General features: G+C 37.4%; 3 protein-coding genes across 3 annotated transcripts; 2 read left to right on the top strand and 1 right to left on the bottom strand.

Moving 5' to 3' along the window:
- Positions 1-647: 647 nt before the first annotated feature.
- LOC103867002 (G-type lectin S-receptor-like serine/threonine-protein kinase SD1-1) lies at positions 648-11,869 on the top strand. The gene is made up of 7 exons (XM_009145030.3): positions 648-4,529; positions 9,113-9,651; positions 9,776-9,930; positions 10,019-10,229; positions 10,332-10,569; positions 10,670-10,820; positions 11,442-11,869. The coding sequence occupies exons 1-7, from the start codon at positions 3,613-3,615 to the stop codon at positions 11,736-11,738; spliced, it is 2,508 nt and encodes an 835-aa protein (XP_009143278.1). The 5' UTR covers positions 648-3,612; the 3' UTR covers positions 11,739-11,869.
- On the bottom strand, positions 11,771-18,296 carry LOC103867012 (G-type lectin S-receptor-like serine/threonine-protein kinase At4g27290). The gene is made up of 6 exons (XM_009145041.3): positions 13,616-18,296; positions 13,398-13,538; positions 13,163-13,320; positions 12,551-12,999; positions 12,313-12,463; positions 11,771-12,175 (listed from the first exon to the last, which is right to left on the bottom strand). Exons 1-6 carry the CDS (start codon positions 14,892-14,894, stop codon positions 11,867-11,869), a joined length of 2,487 nt encoding a protein of 828 aa, XP_009143289.2. The 5' UTR covers positions 14,895-18,296; the 3' UTR covers positions 11,771-11,866.
- Positions 18,297-18,525: 229 nt separating this feature from the next.
- LOC103866992 (calcium-binding protein KRP1) lies at positions 18,526-19,154 on the top strand. Its single transcript, XM_009145019.3, has one exon. The coding sequence runs from the start codon at positions 18,631-18,633 to the stop codon at positions 19,012-19,014; it is 384 nt and encodes a 127-aa protein (XP_009143267.2). The 5' UTR covers positions 18,526-18,630; the 3' UTR covers positions 19,015-19,154.
- Positions 19,155-19,241: the final 87 nt, after the last annotated feature.

Below are 19,241 nucleotides of genomic sequence, written 5' to 3'. Positions count from 1 at the left end.
CTTCTTTTTATAAGCACGCATTCTTTATTTATGTGGTTAGGAACATCTCATAATACTATACTACTTTCTTAAAGTATTGCATTAATTAGAAAGAGATTATTAGTTTAGTCTTTCTGCTAAGATATTTTTTGGTTTGGAACTTTGGATAATTTTCAGCTCTATTTGTGTTTTAGTCCATCTTAATTTCGTTTTCTGAATCTTATGCAATCAATACTAGTATTGAAGATAAACGATTATTCATCTTTAAGTTATGCTAGCAGTAATCGGTATTGTCGATCTAATAATATGATTTACTTCATACCTGAAGTTTATTTTCGTTAATCAGTTTATGTGGTTGAATAGCTGATGATTAAATTTCGAGTTGAAAATTAGATAGTTTAATCTAAATTACAGCACACCATTCTTAACGGATCCTAGAAATTAATCGAAATTATATAAAAGGCTATGTTTTAAGTTAAATATGTATAAATAAAATGATTCACTTAATGCGTATGGGCCAAACACCGTTTTACGTGGCGACCAACTCGCGGTAGAGTTCCAAGATATTTTGTGGGTGATTTTGTAGTAGATGACGTGGCGAGATCTCAGCCTTGAGAGAAGGAGAGCGAGATTCTGCTCCGTCCTACGTGGACGAATCAGGTTCTCAATGGGCTTAGGAGCCACGTGAGCCCACCTGGGATTTGTCTGGACCTTAAGATAAGTCTAATGGGACCCACTATCTCTCAATGATCTTTCTTTTATAACCACTTGTTTTGTTTTTTACTTCTCCCATACTTCTCTTCCAAAACATTTGTGTTTCTAAGCTTTTTTTGATAGACGATAAGATAATGATGGATTTTTAAAATACAAAAAATGTATAGGTATGGGGAGAAAGAAATCTTTATAGTTTATAGTACAGGTGAGGATCACATTATTAACTTGGCCCATAATTCTTTAATGTTTCTTGACATAATATTTAACTTGTGTTGTGTGTGGCTCTGGCGAACCCATAAAAATAAAATTTTAATTCTGGAGTAAAGTATAATCACATGGTGTGAAATGATGTGAGTAAAGAGATTGTGTACCTAGGTAGCATGTTCGATATGGGGAAATCCTACGTGTCAAACAACAGTGGTGTGAAGAATCAAAGGAAGATGAGATGTCATGATGGAAGCCACAGTCTGTTAAAAAGTTTGTGGTGTGTGGTGGTTTGCTTCGTTACTGTGGTTTCTTATTTTTTTGTGGATAAGAATTTTGGAACAATTCAGGAAGAATTTTGGAAATTAAACATAATTTATATACACGATATAGATGAATTTGTCCGAATTGTTGGATGCATCCCTTCTTCTCAGTTCACAATATCCTGAGAGGTGTTGGCATGTATGGGATTATAGAGGATATGCATTGCTGACTCCACTTTTTATTTTAAATATTCTTTTTTCACACTGATACAAGCTGCAACAAAAACAAATGTAAATTGTGTTTGTAAATGATTTGATTTATTTTAGTATTTAAGTGTTGAACCACTAAAAAATATTACAATTAGAATTTAAACTACTAAGATTGTTTTCAAAAAAGAAAACTATAAGATTGTTTTCAAAAAAGAAAACTACTAAGATCGTTTTTAAATTCTGGCGCAAGGTTGGCGGAATTGATGGATCTAGTAGTCTAATTATCAAAAGTCCATGATATCATATAGTACGTATTTTCATCTGGGTAAACATGTTTATTGGAAAACTAACTGATCTTTTATATTGAACTAGAGTTTGTGGTGATGAGTGATGGCCAATGATTTTGTTTCCATTAATGTTTCGTCTAAATTTGGTATCAGATTTTTTATGTCATTTTGTATCAAAATGTTTTAACTGACAAACGAATATTTATGGAGATATCGGATCATAAAACCCATCAAGAAGTCCACTAATTTTAAGTTTTTTTAAAGAAGTCCACTAATCCTCCATATCGAAAATCCACACGTTTAAAACCCTTAAGAGGACACGTCTATGCGAAAAAAGACGTAAAGAGACGGTGCATAAGTTTTTTTTTCTGGTTAAACAAGACTATTGCATAAGCGTAAGCTAAGGCCTAAATGTATTACATGTGCCTCTTTTGTCCACGTTTTTTTTCCTCTTTCTCTGCATTCACGTTTTCTGGTATACATTACCTGATCTCCACGTCGAAAAGTGTAAGCATTAGATAGATCATTCACTAGAGACAACAAATATATCTGTTACGTTTACATGTGCCAAAGTTAGGTATTGAATCTGTATGGTAAATATCAGTTCATGCCATCTTGTCACTAGACGTATGGTCCAGTTTCTTAGAAAACTTCGTACTTGCCAAAAAAAGTTGTCCGCTCAAAAACGTGAAGTGTACCAACAACAGTTTGAGTCTCTCTTGCTAACCGGAAAGCGTACTAGTAGTTTGAGTCGCAAAACACTTTTAAAACTACTCTATAATGTAGTATACTATAATTAAGCTTTTGAATGTTAGTAACCAAAAAGGGTTTCAGTAAGTTGTGTCTTAAACCATGCTATTATTATCTAGAAAGAATAGTTAAAACATTTTCATCGTCAAATATGTCTGACATTATATGAACAATTTTCTTATAGTCGCTATCCAGATTCCAGAATGATATAAACAAACATCATCAAATCAATAGATTAATTTAGCATATGTTATAAAGCGAAGTTTCATACTGAGGTTTGGGTCGTACTTTGGGCCTTGACACAAATACATTCAGCGCCACAACTTCTCTAAGTTGACAAGTCTTGCGTTGACTGAGCCAATATTCATGTCAATAGGTCATAATGCAGGGTTTCTTGTATTCAGATCTTTCTACAAGTTATCTAGACATTTCAGATAATTTTTTTTTTTATTAACATGGAATATCTCAAACCAATGGAAAGATCCACACAAAACTCCAAGAATAAATACAATCCACGGATATACTTTCTTTCGGATATTCAAATGAATTCAAACAATTGGCCGATATCCGCGTGACTATATGGAGCTAGTACTTTCGAACTGGATGACAATCGATTCCTAATCTAAACTAACATGGTGACTCTTCGTCCAATAGAAACCACTAAACCACTATAATGTAACTAATATTTCAGATATTTCCACAAGTTTCTCTTTAAGATTTACGATTTAGCACTTTAGAAGCTAGACCAATAATCATGATGTAGGGTTGGATCTACTTGAATCGTTGTAATGTTTTTATCAAACCATCAATGGTCTGATTCTGACACCTCAGTAGTCCCCTTATATGGACTAAGTCAAGGAAGATTGGCTAGATCTTATTTATTGCTTTTGTCCTTGTTAGGCTTATATACTCTTCTAATCTGAGAAACTTCTAAAATTGGCCCTCTAACTTTAATGTAGTGGATCATATGTTGTCTCTGTATTCAAACAAAACACCCTAAAAATATCATAGTTTAATACTGAAGATAAGTTTTATCATTTGAGTTTCAACACTTAACAGCCACATTCAAGCTGCATTGAATTTCTGTTGACTTCTCGCTTATGCCAAGTTGGGCTGAGGAACTTGATAAAAACAATTATGTATGTGATACTCATTAACATATATTATTATGATTCACTTTCTTGGGTAAAGAACACAGAGCTAGAATGAGAAGGGTTTGTTTATTTTCTAAAAGAGAAAGGCTTCTTCATTCAATGAGAAAGATTTCTTCTATGTTTTGGGTGCCTCTGTTCTTACTATCATCTTCTTTCTCTGTTGCTTTGGACTATAGTGTCATCACTCCAAGAGACTCTCTGAAAGATGGAGATACTCTTAGTTCTACAGACCGTGTCTTCCAGTTAGGGTTTTTCAGTTTCGACCCAGAAGAGCAGCCTCAACATCGGTTTCTTTGCTTGTGGTACAAGCAACCATTTGCAGTTGTTTGGGTAGCCAACCGAAACAATCCTCTCTATGGCACTTCTGGATTCTTGAACTTGAGTGATAGTGGCGATCTTCAGCTATTCGACGGTGAACACAGAGCCTTGTGGTCATCATCATCATCATCAAAAGCTACTAAACCGGCAAAAAATCCCTACTTAAAGATCAACTGTACAGGGAATCTTCTCTTGGGCGATGATGAAGAAGCTGTGTTGTGGCAAAGCTTCGATGATCCAATGAATACAATACTCGCGGGTATGAAGCTTGGGAAGAACTTCAAGACACAACAAGAATGGTCTCTAACGTCTTGGAAAACCCTAAAAGATCCATCCACTGGTGAGTACACTTTGTCTTTAGACACTCGAGGCCTACCACAACTGATCTTGAGGAAGAAAGGAGATCCGAGTTATTCATACCGCTTAGGATCTTGGAACGGCTTGTCCTTCACCGGAGCTCCAGCTATGGGACGAGAGAACACCTTATTCAACTACAAATTCACGTCGAGTGCGCAAGAAGTTAACTACTCGTGGACCCCTCGACGCGATATCGTCTCAAGATTGGTTTTAAACACCACAGGGAAACTCCAGAGGTTTATCCAGTCGAAGCAACACGAGTGGTTCTTAGCAAACACGGCACCAGAAGATGAGTGCTATAGAATCACAAACTCAATAATAAGAAGTCCTTCTCTTATTCAATCAATCACAAATCATAAAGTCACACCTTATGCATCACAATATGCATTCATATATATAGGGACTAACAATTTCCTATTCCCATTATATTTCCTAATCCTTAAGATAAACACAACATAGAAAAGGAAACTTTCATCACAAGTATTATTCAAGCTTATCCAACATTCTCCCTCTTAAGCTTGATGCCATCTTCACTCACATCTTGTACTCCAATAAGCTTTCTCATTTCCTTAAACTTTATTCTTCCAAGCGACTTCGTAAGGATATCAGCTTTCTGTTCACTACCCGGGACATGTTCAACTTCAACTTGTTCCTTTTCGACACACTCTCTTATGAAGTGAAACCTCCTGTGTATGTGTTTACTTCTTCCATGGAACACTGGGTTCTTTGTAAGTGCAATAGCAGACTTGTTATCAACCATGATGACCACCGGTTTACTTTCGCTTCCAACTGCTTCACTTAGCAACTCCTGAAGCCAGATAGCCTGCTTTGCTGCCTCAGTTGCAGCCATAAATTCAGCCTCGCATGACGACAGTGCTACTATCTCCTGCTTCGTTGAGCTCCATGTAATGGGACTCTCCCCAAGATAGAATATGTGTCCTGAAGTGCTTTTGCCGTCGTCTGTATCCACATTGTGGGAGCTGTCACTATAACCTACCAGCTTAGCTCCACTTTGTCGTGAGTAGTGAAGCCCAAGAGAACAAGTTCCTCGCAGATACCTAAGGATCTGTTTCATAGCTGCTGCATGAGAGGCTTTAGGTTCGTGCATATATCTGCTCAAAACCCCAACGCTATATGATAAATCTGGTCGCGTATGTAGCAGGTAGCGTAGGCACCCAATGCTCCGACGATACTCTTTTGCATCAGCCTTCTCCTCCTTAGGAGCTTTGGAGAACATCGCATTTAACTCCAATGGTACGTGAGTCGGATTGCATGAGCTCATGCCAGTTTCTTCGAGTATTTTGCGAGCATACCTATCTTGTTTGAGTAAGATTCCTCCTTCATATTGTATAACCTCAATACCCAAATAGTATGTCAACCTTCCGAGGTCACTCATCTCAAACTTTGTAGCCATCTCACGTTTGAATTCAAGTATCGCATCAAGGGAGGTACCAGTAACCAGCAGGTCATCAACATAGACCACCACGACAAGAACTTCTCGACTTTCTTCCTTCCGATAGAGCGAGGGCTCTTTCGAGCATCTCGTGAACCGCAAGCTGCGCAATATCTCATTAAGCTTTATATTCCAAGCTCTTGGTGCTTGTCGTAGACCGTAGAGAGCTTTCTTAAGCTTGTAAACCTTGTGTTCTTGTCCATCAACGATGAAACCCTCTGGTTGAGTAACATAAACCTCTTCCTTTAGTTCTCCGTGCAAGAAAGCAGTTTTTACATCAAGATGGTGTATTTCCCAACCATGTGATCCAGCCAAAGCAATGATCATCCTAATAGTTTCAATGCGAGCCACCGGAGCAAATACTTCTTCATAATCCACACCATGCCGTTGAACGTAACCTTTGGCTACTAGTCGTGCCTTATACTTACTTATTGTTCCATCAGCATTACGTTTGATCTTGAACACCCACTTAAGGCCGATAGGTTTGATTCCTGTAGGTAGTTCCACGAGATCCCAAGTTTTATTTTTTTCAATAGATACGATCTCATCTTTGCAAGCATCAACCCAAACTTTCAGTTCCTTAGCATCGCTGAAACTCCATGGTTCCTCATTTATGATCATCAACAATTGCTCACCCTCAAGTTCTGCGAGCAGAACATAGTCATCGAGGTAGGTTGGTTTGTTAGAAACCCTCGTTGATCGTCTTGGCTGAAAGTCGTTTTCATCGTCACCCCCAACTTGATTTTCATCATCATGATTATCAAGAGCTTCATGATAATCATTATTGTCGTGATTATCATCATCTGTATCAGATGAAGCTTCGAGTTCGTGATCATCTTGGCCCAAGCCTTTCACGGTGAGCTCAAAGCCCTCACTATCGAGTCTCGTTGTCACACTTTTATCACTCCATCTCCATCGCATTGCTTCTTCGAACACAACATCACGACTTATGACAATTCTCAAGCTCAGGGGATCAAGTAGTCGGTATGCTTTAGACCCTGGCTCTGTTCCGAGATGGACCAGAACTCTGGATCTATCGTCGAGCTTCTTTCTTCCAACCGTTTCTGTCCTTGCGTAGCACACGCACCCGAACACTCTTAGGTGAGACAGGTTTGGTTTTCTTCCTTTCATCACTTCGTACGGAGTTTGTCCTTCCAAGGACCTCGTTGTAACCCTATTAATCAGATAGGTTGCATGTCGTATGGCTTCTCCCCAGAGATGATTCGGCATGTCCATATGTTTTAGGATACTTCTAGTCATCTCCAAGAGTGTTCGATTTCGTCGCTCAACTACACCGTTTTGCTGAGGTGAATATGGCGCAGTCATGTGTCGCTTAACACCATGTTTCTCGCAGTAGGTTTGGAATTCGTTGGATGTGAACTCACCCCCCCTATCTGTTCGAAAACACTTTAACTTAGTATGTGTTTCTTGCTCCACAAGGTTCTTGAAGCGCTTAAATTTCTCAAAGGCTTCACTTTTGACCTTTAATAGTACTGTCCACATATAGCGAGAGTGATCGTCAATAAGAACAAAGACGTATCTGTTGAGTGCTGGTGTCGTCGGGGAGATAGGTCCACAAAGATCCGCATGTACGAGTTCAAGAAGTGATGAAGCTCGATAGCTCGTTGCTTGTGGGAACGGTTTTCGTGTTTGTTTCCCGCGCAGACAAGATACACAAGCTTCTGTGTCGCGTTTGATGTTCGGTAATCCCTCGACATACTCCTTGCTAGCCATCATTCTCATTGTATCTTTGTTGATATGTCCCAAGCGCGCATGCCATAAGTTTCCGTCTCCAAGGCTCTTAACCTGAAGACACTGCTGCATTTTATCAACCTGTAGTGTAACCTTATATAATCGATTCTTTGTCCTTGTAGTCTTGATCATCAACTGTCCTTCACGATCGAATAAAGTTAGAACGTCTTCTTTCATTCGAACTTCACAACCCACTTCAGTAGCTTGACCCAAGCTAACAATATTACTTCGAAGAGCCGGTATGTAGTAGACGTTATTTAACATCTTTTTCACGCCTCCTTTGCTGATAAATCGAATGGAACCTTTACCCATTATGTCAATCCTTGAATCATCGCCAAAACGTACTTTCCCAGTGATAGTATCATCTAGTTCGTAGAAGAACATACGATTACCACTCATGTGATTACTGGCTCCATTATCAAGATACCACACATCTATCGTATCTGTATCAGCTTCAAACTTCTTTGGATCTACCTTCTTCTCGTTTAAGTAAACTACTTCATTCATCATGAGGGTATCCGCTTCGTGTGTATCATCATCTTTCTTCTCTACAGTTTCTTGAAGCTTTAGAGCTTTATCGGGACAGTCTGTGGCGTAATGTCCAGTTTTATCACACTTAAAGCAAGTGATATGAGAGAGATCTCCACCACGTCCTTGTCTATACGCTTCTCGTTGTTGTAAGAAAGTTGTGCGACCGCGGCCTCTTCCTCTCCAGTTTGATCGACCGCTGCGTCCTCGACCACGGTTATTGTAGCCGTAAGTTTCGCCGCTTGAATCTGAGTTAGCATACATTAGCTTCCCGGAGCTATCATCGGTTTCTTCTTCCTCTTCAGTGACTCTTTCTTCGTACGCCTTAAGTCGTCCTACAATGTCCTCAAAGCTCGTTGAGTTAAGGTCAAGAACTTGCTCAAGCGAAGCTACAATATGAATAAATTTTTTTCTTGGCAAGCTCTTTAAGAATTTCTTAACAAGCTTTGGTTCTTCTATCATCTCTCCCAAAGAAGCAGATTTAGAGGAAATTTCGGATATCTTGCCAACGAAGGTATCGATTGTATCTTCATCTTTCATCTTGAGTCTATCGAAATCCGCCATCAAAGTTTGTAACCTAGCTTCTTTTACCCTCTCAGCTCCAACATATCGTGCCTTTATCGCATCCCATACTGCCTTTGCTGTATCTAAGTCGCCTACTTGTAAGATCAAGGCCTCCGGTATGGACTGGAACAGGTATGCGATGGCCATGTTATTCTTTTTTTCATCCTTAGCTCCAGGTTCTATAGCTTCCCAAACTTCACTAACTTTAAGCGCTATCTTCATTCTCATGGACCAGACCGTGTAGTTCGAGGAAGTTAACATCGGAAATTTGATGGTGGCTGGTCCGGTTTCTTTGGTCGTCGCGATCTCTTCTTTGACGTCGGCCATGGCTGTGTAAGATTGTCGAGGTGCTTATTAGGCTCTGATACCAAATATAGAATCACAAACTCAATAATAAGAAGTCCTTCTCTTATTCAATCAATCACAAATCATAAAGTCACACCTTATGCATCACAATATGCATTCATATATATAGGGACTAACAATTTCCTATTCCCATTATATTTCCTAATCCTTAAGATAAACACAACATAGAAAAGGAAACTTTCATCACAAGTATTATTCAAGCTTATCCAACAAGTGCGACTACTACTCCATATGCGGAGCTTACGCAGTTTGTGGGATTAGTAACAAAAACACACCTTCGTGTTCATGTCTGCAAGGGTTCCAGCCAAAGTCAGGTCGAAAGTGGAACATTTCGAGAGGAGCAGAGGGGTGTGTCCATGAGGTTCCAACCGAATGCGGTAAGAAAGATGTATTTGTGAGGTTTCCAGGTATGAAGTTACCAGACACTTCATGGTCTTGGTATGATTCAAGAAATGCAATGACACTTGAGGATTGTAAGGTCAAGTGTTCGAGTAACTGCTCTTGCACGGCTTACGCGAATACTGATATTCGTGATGGAGGAAAAGGTTGTTTGCTTTGGTTTGGTGACTTATTTGATATGAGAGAGTATGCTAGCTTCGGACAAGATGTTTACATAAGGATGGGTTTTGCTAAAAAGGAGTTTAAAGGAAGAGAGAAGGTGGGAATGGTCGTTGGATCTGTGATTAGCATCACAGTTGTTTTGGTTGCAGTATTTGCATGCTACAGAAAGAAGATTATGAAGAGATATCATGGTAAGTTTTTTGAATTATCAATTATCTTTTTTTAACTATGTGTTTTTCTTTCAAGTATTTTGTATTGATCCAGAACCTCTTAGTCATTTAAAAATAATAAAATTTGGTGGCTGTTGTTTTCCAGGAGAAAGTTTGATAAAAGGAGTTGGGGAAGAGGACATGGACATGGACATGGACATGGACTTGCCTATTCTTGACATTAAAACGATTTACATAGCCACTGATGATTTCTCATACATAAACTTTCTAGGAAGAGGAGGGTTTGGACCAGTTTACAAGGTTGTAAAATACTGTATCCATCTTTGATTTTAAAGTCTTGATGAATCTTTGAATTATGATAAAACTTTTTTTTTGAAAATTATTACAGGGTAGGTTAGAGGATGGACAAGAAATAGCGGTGAAGAGATTATGTGAAAACTCAGGACAAGGAGTGGTAGAGTTCAAGAACGAAGTTAAACTGATAGCAAAACTTCAACATCGTAACCTCGTGAGGCTTTTAGGATGTTGCATTCAAGGTGAAGAACGTATGTTGATCTATGAGTATATGCCTAACAAAAGCTTAGACTTCTTTATCTTCGGTATGTTTACTTTGCAAACTCATATCTCATCTTCTTATTATAGCTTTTAAGGTAATGACCATTTTTCATAACTTATTAATTGTCAAATGATTGTAAATAAAGATGAAAGGAGACGTAGAGAGTTGGATTGGGGGAAGAGGAGTAACATTATCTATGGAATTGCAAGAGGGCTTCTTTATCTTCATCAAGATTCGAGGTTGAGGATCATACATAGAGATCTAAAAGCTGGAAATGTTTTACTAGATAATGATATGAACCCTAAGATCTCAGATTTTGGACTAGCCAAATCTTTTGGTGGAGATCAGAGTGAATCAAGCACAAACAGAGTCGTGGGTACATAGTAAGAAACCCTCTATCTCTATATGTTTACTCATATCTTGAGATATTGCCATATTGGTTATAGAATTTATAATGCTCTGCTTGGCCATAACTACTTGCAGTGGTTATATGCCTCCGGAGTATGCAATTGATGGACATTTCTCAGTCAAATCCGATGTGTTCAGCTTCGGTGTATTAGTACTTGAGGTCATAACTGGCAAGACTAACCGTGGGTTTCAACATGCAGATCATGATCTTAACCTTCTTGGACACGTAAGATCATTCTTCTTAAATCAAATCTCATTCTTGAGCTAACTTGAACTCTAATATTATGTGAAACTCATAGAGACTCCATCTCAAAAACAATTTGCTCTACGTGAAGTGACTCATGCCTATAGTAAATTAGGTTATAACGATGTAGAACCAGGGCCAACCTAAAATCTTGAAAGAAATTTGGAAAGAGCAAAGATAATTTTGTAGAAATTATAATGAAATTTTATTTTTAAAATTTGGAGGTATATGTCATATATATTAACTCTTATAAATTTAGGAATCGATTACCAATATTTCACATCAGTTTTAGGTAGGATTCCTAACAGACCGGCCTTGAGATTTTGGGGCTTTAAGAACTTAGAAAGCATGATTAAATAAAATATTTAAGAATTGGTTTTTAATTTTTTAGTTAAAAGTTAAGAGACGTTTATTATATTCCGCTAAGAAACTCACCCTAAGAACTAACTATTAATTATCCTCTTAGTAAAAATTTCAATAAAATAATATTTTTTACTTGGGGTCCTTTTTACAAGAAACCTAACTCTTTTCTTTCCTTATCCGCCTAGAGTCTTTAGTGAAAAATCTTGAAACCTAACTCTCTTTTTTTTTACCTTATATTAGGTGTGGAAACTGTGGGTTGAAGACAGAGCAATAGAAGTGCCGGAGGAAGATTTGCTGGAAGAAACATGTGCTGTCTCAGAGATTCTAAGATGTATCCATGTGGCTCTGCTTTGTGTTCAACAGAAACCAGAAGACAGACCAACCATGGCTTCTGTTGTCCTGATGTTTGGGAGTGATGGTTCTCTCCCTGATCCAAAACAACCTGGCTTTTTCACCAACCGGAACGTTCCAGATGTTTCTTCATCTCTAAGTCGTTCGATAAACCAAGTTTCCATTACAATGATACAAGGTCGGTAGAAGAAACAAAGATCCTTTACAAACTATGGTTGGTAAAATGTGATGTAATAATAATGTCACCAAAGACAAAACAACACACACAAAAATAGTTAGAGATTATAGAATATACAAAAGATCGATTACAAGGTTTATCTAGGATCTATTACACTCATGGTTTGAAAATTTTTGGAAGGAATCTCCAGATTAATCGATGTAGTGTCAGAATACAAGAGATTTCGTTCGTTGTAAAACCCAGGCTCTTTCGGATCAAGAAGCAACATGTCACTACTCAGCATCAGAACCACCACTGACATGGTTGGTCTGTCTTGGGGATCTTGTTGTACACATAACAGACCAATGTGAATAGCTCTTAACACTTCAGAAACATCGGTACACGATTCCTTTAAAGCTTCATCGATTAGCTCACATGCCTTATCTTCTGTGTATTGCCTCCAAGCCTAACAAAATAACAATTCATTAGTACTGTAACAGAAGCTACGATAACACAAAGATATTATTTAGTCTGAGGATACACAATGAGTACTTTAAGGTTAGACTATAAGAAAATGTGTTAAGTTGTGCTGCTTCTACTTACGTGTCCAAGAAGGTTCAGCTTGTGTTCTTGATTGCAGAAACCGCGGTTTCTTCTTCCTGACACTATCTCCAAAACCAAAACTCCGAAGCTGAATACATCGGATTTTAATGAGAAAAACCCATCGATTTGATACTCCGGAGACATATAGCCACTGCAGAACGATAGAAAACAAATCTTTAGTAATAATAAAATGTTTAGCTTGCTTTACGTGGAAGACAAGAAAGATGAATAGTCTTACTATGTTCCAACCACTCTGGTTGTGTTTGCTTCAGTCTCATCTCCTCCCAAGGTTCTAGCCAATCCAAAATCCGATATCTTTGGAGTCATATCGGAATCAAGCAAAACATTGCTTGCTTTGAGATCACGGTGGATGATTCGAAGCCTTGAATCTTGATGGAGATACATCAGTCCACGAGCAATGCCTTTGATTATTTCCACACGTTTAGGCCAGTCAAGTTCTTGGCGCCGTTCTTTATCGAAAATAAAAGAATCCAAGCTTTTATTAGGCTGATACTCGTAGATAAGCATTCTTTCATCTTCCTCAACGCAATAGCCAAGAATCTTGACAAGATTACGGTGTTGTAGCTTTGCAATGAGTTTGATCTCGTTCTTGAATTCTTCTATCCCTTGTCTTGACGTTCTTGAAAGCCTCTTTACAGCAATTTCTTGTCCACAAGACAATGTTCCCTGGTAACAAAATAATAAATCATATCACCTTTCCATAAATATCGAACTATAATACCTATGTTGCATGACCTCTAAATTGTAAAAAAAAAAAACTAAAAATGTTTATAGCCCTTTAAATCTCAGATCAGGTCATGCGGACAAGAAGCTGCTGAGTTATTATTACCTTATAGACAGGTCCAAAACCACCTTGTCCAAGTTTATTCTCATCAGAGAATCCAGAAGTAGCTTCTGCAATGGCCTCAAGATCAAGAAACGGTAGCTCAGCATCTTCCTCCTCTTGTTTTCTGCTGGAAACACGGTCTAAATCGCGATGCGAAGTTTCTGAATATATCAAAAGGGTTTTAATCAGCTTATAATCACAATCTTAAATCAAGACACAAATAGCCACAACTGTTTACCTATTGTTGCAAGTTTCTTTCTCTTCCTCATGTTGCAGAAAGTCAGAACTATGCAAAGGCAAATAAGAAGCAATGCCGTAGAAAATACTATAATGAGCATGATCCTCATCTTGCCCTTCACGCCATAGTTTTTATACTTTGCTGTGAAAGAAACCAAAAAAAATGATCAAGAGTTTGTAAAACAATGTTTATTGTTTCACAAAGTCTTTTTAACTTACCTATTTCAGAAGTAGCAAGCCTCACATACAGATCTTGTCCATTTTCATTATATTCTCTTATATCAATCAAATCTCCAAACCAGAGAATACATCCACTTCCTCTATCTCTAATATCAAAAGGTGAATAAGCTGAGCAAGAACAGTTTCTCAAGCATACCCTCTTACATTCATTCAAATCCATTCTCATATCATACCAAGAACCTCTTGTATCAGGTAACTTCAACTTTGAAATCTTCAGAAAGTCTTCTTCTCCTTTACCACAACCCATTTTCACTTCTCTAACACACCCTCCTGACCAGTCCCCTGCATAGTAAGCCTCTGGAGATTTAGGAACAAACCCTTTTAAACACCTACAAGCTGGAGACTCATTGATGTTGCAGCTTCCGTAAGAGCCACACAACTTGTAGAGATCACAGCTATCCGTTTGAGCCGATAGATAGAAGTTCCAGCTCTGTAGGCTATCGACCCAAGTGTAACGTTGCAACGCTCCATTGGGATTCAACTGCATTCTTGTGATCACTGAAGGGTTTTCAAGCTTGAAAGTGTAGTAAACTTCTTCTTCCGTGAAGACAAACTCATATCGGTAAATAGGGTTAGGTTTTAGGTGAGGCATACCGGTGAATCTTAGACCATTCCATGGACCAGCCCTGAAAACATCAACCGAGTTTTTCTTTAAGAAAAACTGTGGAACACCGCTTGGATCCATTTTGTTCGTGTAATTACCAGTTGATGGATTGTCTGGAGATATCCAAGAAGTCAAGAACCGGTTAATTCCGGTTACAAAATTTATACCGTATTTCATTCCTGGAAGAAACGTGTCTCCTGGGTAATCTAAACTCTGCCATATGTAATCTTGATCATTCCCTGAGTTTCTCAGCACTAAGTTACCTGTATCAAGAATCTGAACGATGGGGTTTCTTACAACGGGCTTCTCCAAAGAAGATGATGATGACCAGATGATGTAGTCTCTGCCACTGAAGAGACGTAAGCTCCCGTTTGCAGAGACTTTTAGGGTTCCTGAGAGGTCGTAGAGAGGAGAATCTCTGTTTGCGACCCAAACAACGGTCTGGAGAGAGACTTTCTTGTACCAGATACCGAGATAACGGTTTCTTGATCCTCCCGGAGAGAAAAAACCGAGCTCGAAGCTACCACCTTTTGAAACAATGGTGTCTCCATCTTTAAGAGTCTGGGTTGCTGTAATGATATCGGTTGCTTCCGTGACAAGAAAGGTTAAAAACAGTGAGATGAGGAGCAGAGGAAGCACATTAATTGCTTCCATAGCGGTTCCTGTGGAACCGGAGAGCGTTGGAAGCAATGTTGCTACATAAACTGATGTTAATCTCTTAGTTATTTATTTAAATATTGCAATTAGAGAGGAAATGGTATAAGTAATCTACGATGGCATAGGTTTTTATTATTTGTTAATGTGAGACATGGAAGATAATTGCAATGAGTAGCTGTGCAATATCTTGCATCATGTTACTATTGGCTCTTAATGTCAACCACAACGTGCCCAGTACTATGTTTATGTTTATGTTGATAATATACTTTAGGACAATTGGCAAAAGAATGAACGATTCAATGAAGATGTAAATTTATTTATTTATATCATTTGGAACCTTTTGTCCATTTGGAACTAGAAAATGTAATGGAAGGAAGAGTCTACGGAAAAAAGCGTAATTAAACAAAGTTTAAAAATAAGATAAAGTCAAGTGGGAAACTTCTCAATTTACAGAAATAAGCGGAAAGAGCGATGTTTTCTTTCGCCTTCAGGTCACCTGCTTCAAGGAGTTCCGTGCTCCCTTTGTGCTTCATTTCCCATTCCAAAGCTCCCGGTCGATTGCGATATGTAACTCTGCTGTCTCCGCCGCATCTTCTGTGTCGCGCAGCGGAATGAGGGGCCAAAACGACCGACTGCGCTTGACCGCGATCTTCATCTTCAGTGGTGTAGCAGCGGGTTTACACTATCGTCATCCTCTGTGTTAACTTGGGCTTGTTTGTTGACGTCCTCCTCCAGCGGAGCTCCGGGGCGTGAGCCAGGCGCTTCCGTCGATGCCTGCTAGGAGCCACTTCGGTGAGGCTCGATCGAACTCGTCTTCAGGTTATTCTCCTGCTCTGTGTTTCAAACCAGTAGAACAGGAAGCGCTTTGGTATGGGAGTTTAAAATGCTGTCTTTGTGCTTCAATGTAATATTAACTTAAGTAAGCCATTGTTTGGGTTGCTTGGTGTTAATCTTTGTAGGTTCTATGGGGCTTTTTTAAACTTTTTGCGATTCCATAAACCTGATAAGCTGAAAAGCATCTCTTGGTTTCAATGTTCTATAACTTGTAACCGGATTTTCATTATCTTCTAATGATATTTACCCTTTAGCAAAAAAAAAAAAAGCTCAGAGACGACGAAACTTAAAACACTAACACTCTCTGCACAATGAATATATGTTGTGAGCTTGTGATGGGCTTTCTCGGCCCGACCTGTTTAAACTCTTGCCATTAACGATCGGTGTTACTGATTCAGCCCGTGGGCCAAACATCAGGTTGTGTAGAAAAAACGCGATGATGCATGATGAACTAAGTACAAATCGGTAAAGGCCTCAGATTATGTGTATACTTAAGGATTCAATTGATATTTTTTAACACTATGTACATCATCTTATAATCTTTTATCTCTATTATAAATGATAATAAACTATTTGCAAATATGTGATATTTACGAACAACTTCACATACAGTTTCACAAAGTTCTCCATTTAATGCTTAGATCGACGGACGATTTTGAATGTATAACATTTTCGATGGACAAGCTCTTTCACGATCACAACACCTGCAACACTCTGAAAATTCTGATAAACTTGCATCAAAATTATATTATTTGAGAATCAAACATTAAAAAGCTATATATCATAGCTACTGGATAATCACCATTAAGACAAGCGAATACTTTTAGGTTTACATTTATGAGTGGTTTTAGTTATAGCATAGTTAATGGTTAACCACCATTAATACAAGCCAATAATCGAGGCAAGATTAACCCAAACCTAAGATATCATTACTCAGGATTCAGGAATCATGATTCAATGTTCGTTCTTTGAACCTGAGCCTTTTTAATGTGTAAGCATTATTGCAGTGTGATTTTTGGTTTTATATAGATGGATATGAGGATATCTATGAAGATAATGACAATGGATATTCCTAAGCAAGATTTGGTTAGATTTTTTTCGATACTAGTACTAATTAAAAAGAGACATGTGAGAGACCAATCTGTATAATATTCTGCGCTGCATTAAATTTCCCATGGTGTTGTCTTTTAATGAGGGACACCAGAATACGAATATATAAAATCATTCACAGAAACTTCATACCAAAGCTACGAAAATTCTTAGTCGAACAATGATACAGTATTAAATTCAATATTAGATACCAAACAAATCAAAATTTTATTCGAAATAGACAAATTAACAGGACTATCAAACCAACGGTGTGTTAAAATTCCTCATAAGGTATCAGAGAGTTAAACTAACTAATCCCCCACACATCGTTAACATTTTACTAAATTGATCGTTACCCATGAGTCCATAATCCACATATTTACACAAAATATTGAATATAAGTTTTGTAAGAGCATTTCCAAAAAAAAACTCTATAACTTTAAATATATAGTTTTTTTTTCTTTCCGAAAAATACTTTAAAACTTCAATTTGGAGTTCTGAAGAAGTTTCACTACTCAAAACTTCAAATTTAATATTTAATATTTTTATTTACATTTTGTTTCTCACAATTAATTACACATCAAATTTATGATTTTTAAGTATTTTTCTGTTTATCGTTTTAATCCTTAAAAAAATTATGTCATAAATATTTTATTTTTTTATTAATTCAAATTTTAAATTTTAAAATTTTAAAAATAAGATTTATAATATTTAAAAACTAAAATTACATAACAAGAATATTACAAAAGAAATTTGATAAAAAAAACTTTATAAAAAGGTACATGGAGAGATTATTATTATACAAATTTAAATATTACAACAACAGTAATAGTCTGATAATTTGTTCTGGTATTTCTAAAATATTATCCAAACAAATTTTGTGTAAATGAAGATAGAGCATTATGAAATAATTTTATGGAATATTGTAGTATTTACTTGTAATTTAATATTTAATTATGTATTTTTATTTATAAATTTATATTTAGTATAAAATTTTATTAAATAATATTGCTGTAATATTTTTATATATGTGCTAATTATTTATAAAACATTTGTGAGTTTACATTAATTATGATAAATAAAAAGATTATAGTGTAAAATATAAATAATTTTGAAGTTAAGTTGAAGTTTTGATTTTTGAGAAAAATATCTTGAAATTTCAAATATAGAGTTTGGTAAACTTTAAAATAAATAATTTTTTTGGAGTTGCTCTAAGAATATTTGCATAAGAAAAATATAATTGCCCTAAGAATATTTGCATAACCCCCGTACGTTTCTTTATTGTAGATTTCATGTTATTTGTGTTTGATAAGATAATAAAAGGAAAGTCTGGAGTAATTTCCAAATTCTCTAAGAAAAATATGACAAAGCCACTTGCGGAGGAAAGTGGCAGAAAACTTGCATGAATAAACAAAAGAAAACTCCTCCTTTACTTTACTCTAGTTTCTATATAAAACAGCAGAAGATTTTATCTTCTGCGACATTTCCTTTTCCGTGTCCGTGGAAACAGAGACAACACGTCAATGAATTGACGATTATACCTTTGAGCAAGCTTCCAAGAAGAAGCCCCACAACAACACAACTGAGGGCATTATCGGCAATTTAGAAGACACGGACCTGACCTTCCTTAACACCAGTATCTTAGTTGGCTTCCATAAAGATATGTGGTCCTTCCCGGAAATCACAAAATCTCTTCCTTTATATACTCTCTTCCCACATTATGTTCAAATCTCGAAGCAAACACCACAAAGAAATAAACTTTTAATAACTAATCCTCTCAGACAACAATCTTCAGAGTTTCATCTGTAAAATGGCATCACCAAAGTCACCAACCAGACCGACCCAACAAAACCCAGAACCCAGTTTCCACGATTTCCTCCCTGCCATGGCCGGGAAGCTAGGAGGCGAGGGTCTGATCGGAGAGCTCTGCAACGGATTCGAGCTGTTGATGGACCGAGAGAAAGGTGTCATCACGTTCGAGAGCCTCCGGCGTAACGCGGCGGCGGTGCTGGGTCTCGGAGATCTGACGGACGAAGACGTAAGGTCTATGATCAAGGAAGGGGATTTCGACTGCGACGGGGCGTTGAACCAGATGGAGTTCTGCGTGTTGATGTTTAGGCTTAGTCCTGACTTGATGGATGCGTCGAGGTGTCTGGTCACGGAAGCCATCGAGGAGGAATACGGCCGGTATTGACACCGGAGAGAAAGGAAACACTTCCTTTGATTTTAACTGATTCATTTTTTACTTTTTCACATTTATTTGTATTCATTTCGTAGAATTATACGTATAAATTGGATTATAAAACTCGGAAGTTACAGTTTATTTTTCTCGTATATTCACAGCTCAATAATTGATGCTTTGATAGATTAATCCAACCTATAAATTACAATGAAAGGGTTTCTTAGCACTAAAACAAAATA

The sequence above is a fragment of the Brassica rapa genome, chromosome A01 (genome assembly GCF_000309985.2).
Source record: "Brassica rapa cultivar Chiifu-401-42 chromosome A01, CAAS_Brap_v3.01, whole genome shotgun sequence".
In the NCBI taxonomy this organism is placed as follows: domain Eukaryota; kingdom Viridiplantae; phylum Streptophyta; class Magnoliopsida; order Brassicales; family Brassicaceae; genus Brassica; species Brassica rapa.
This window is presented reverse-complemented; position numbering and strand designations above follow the sequence as displayed.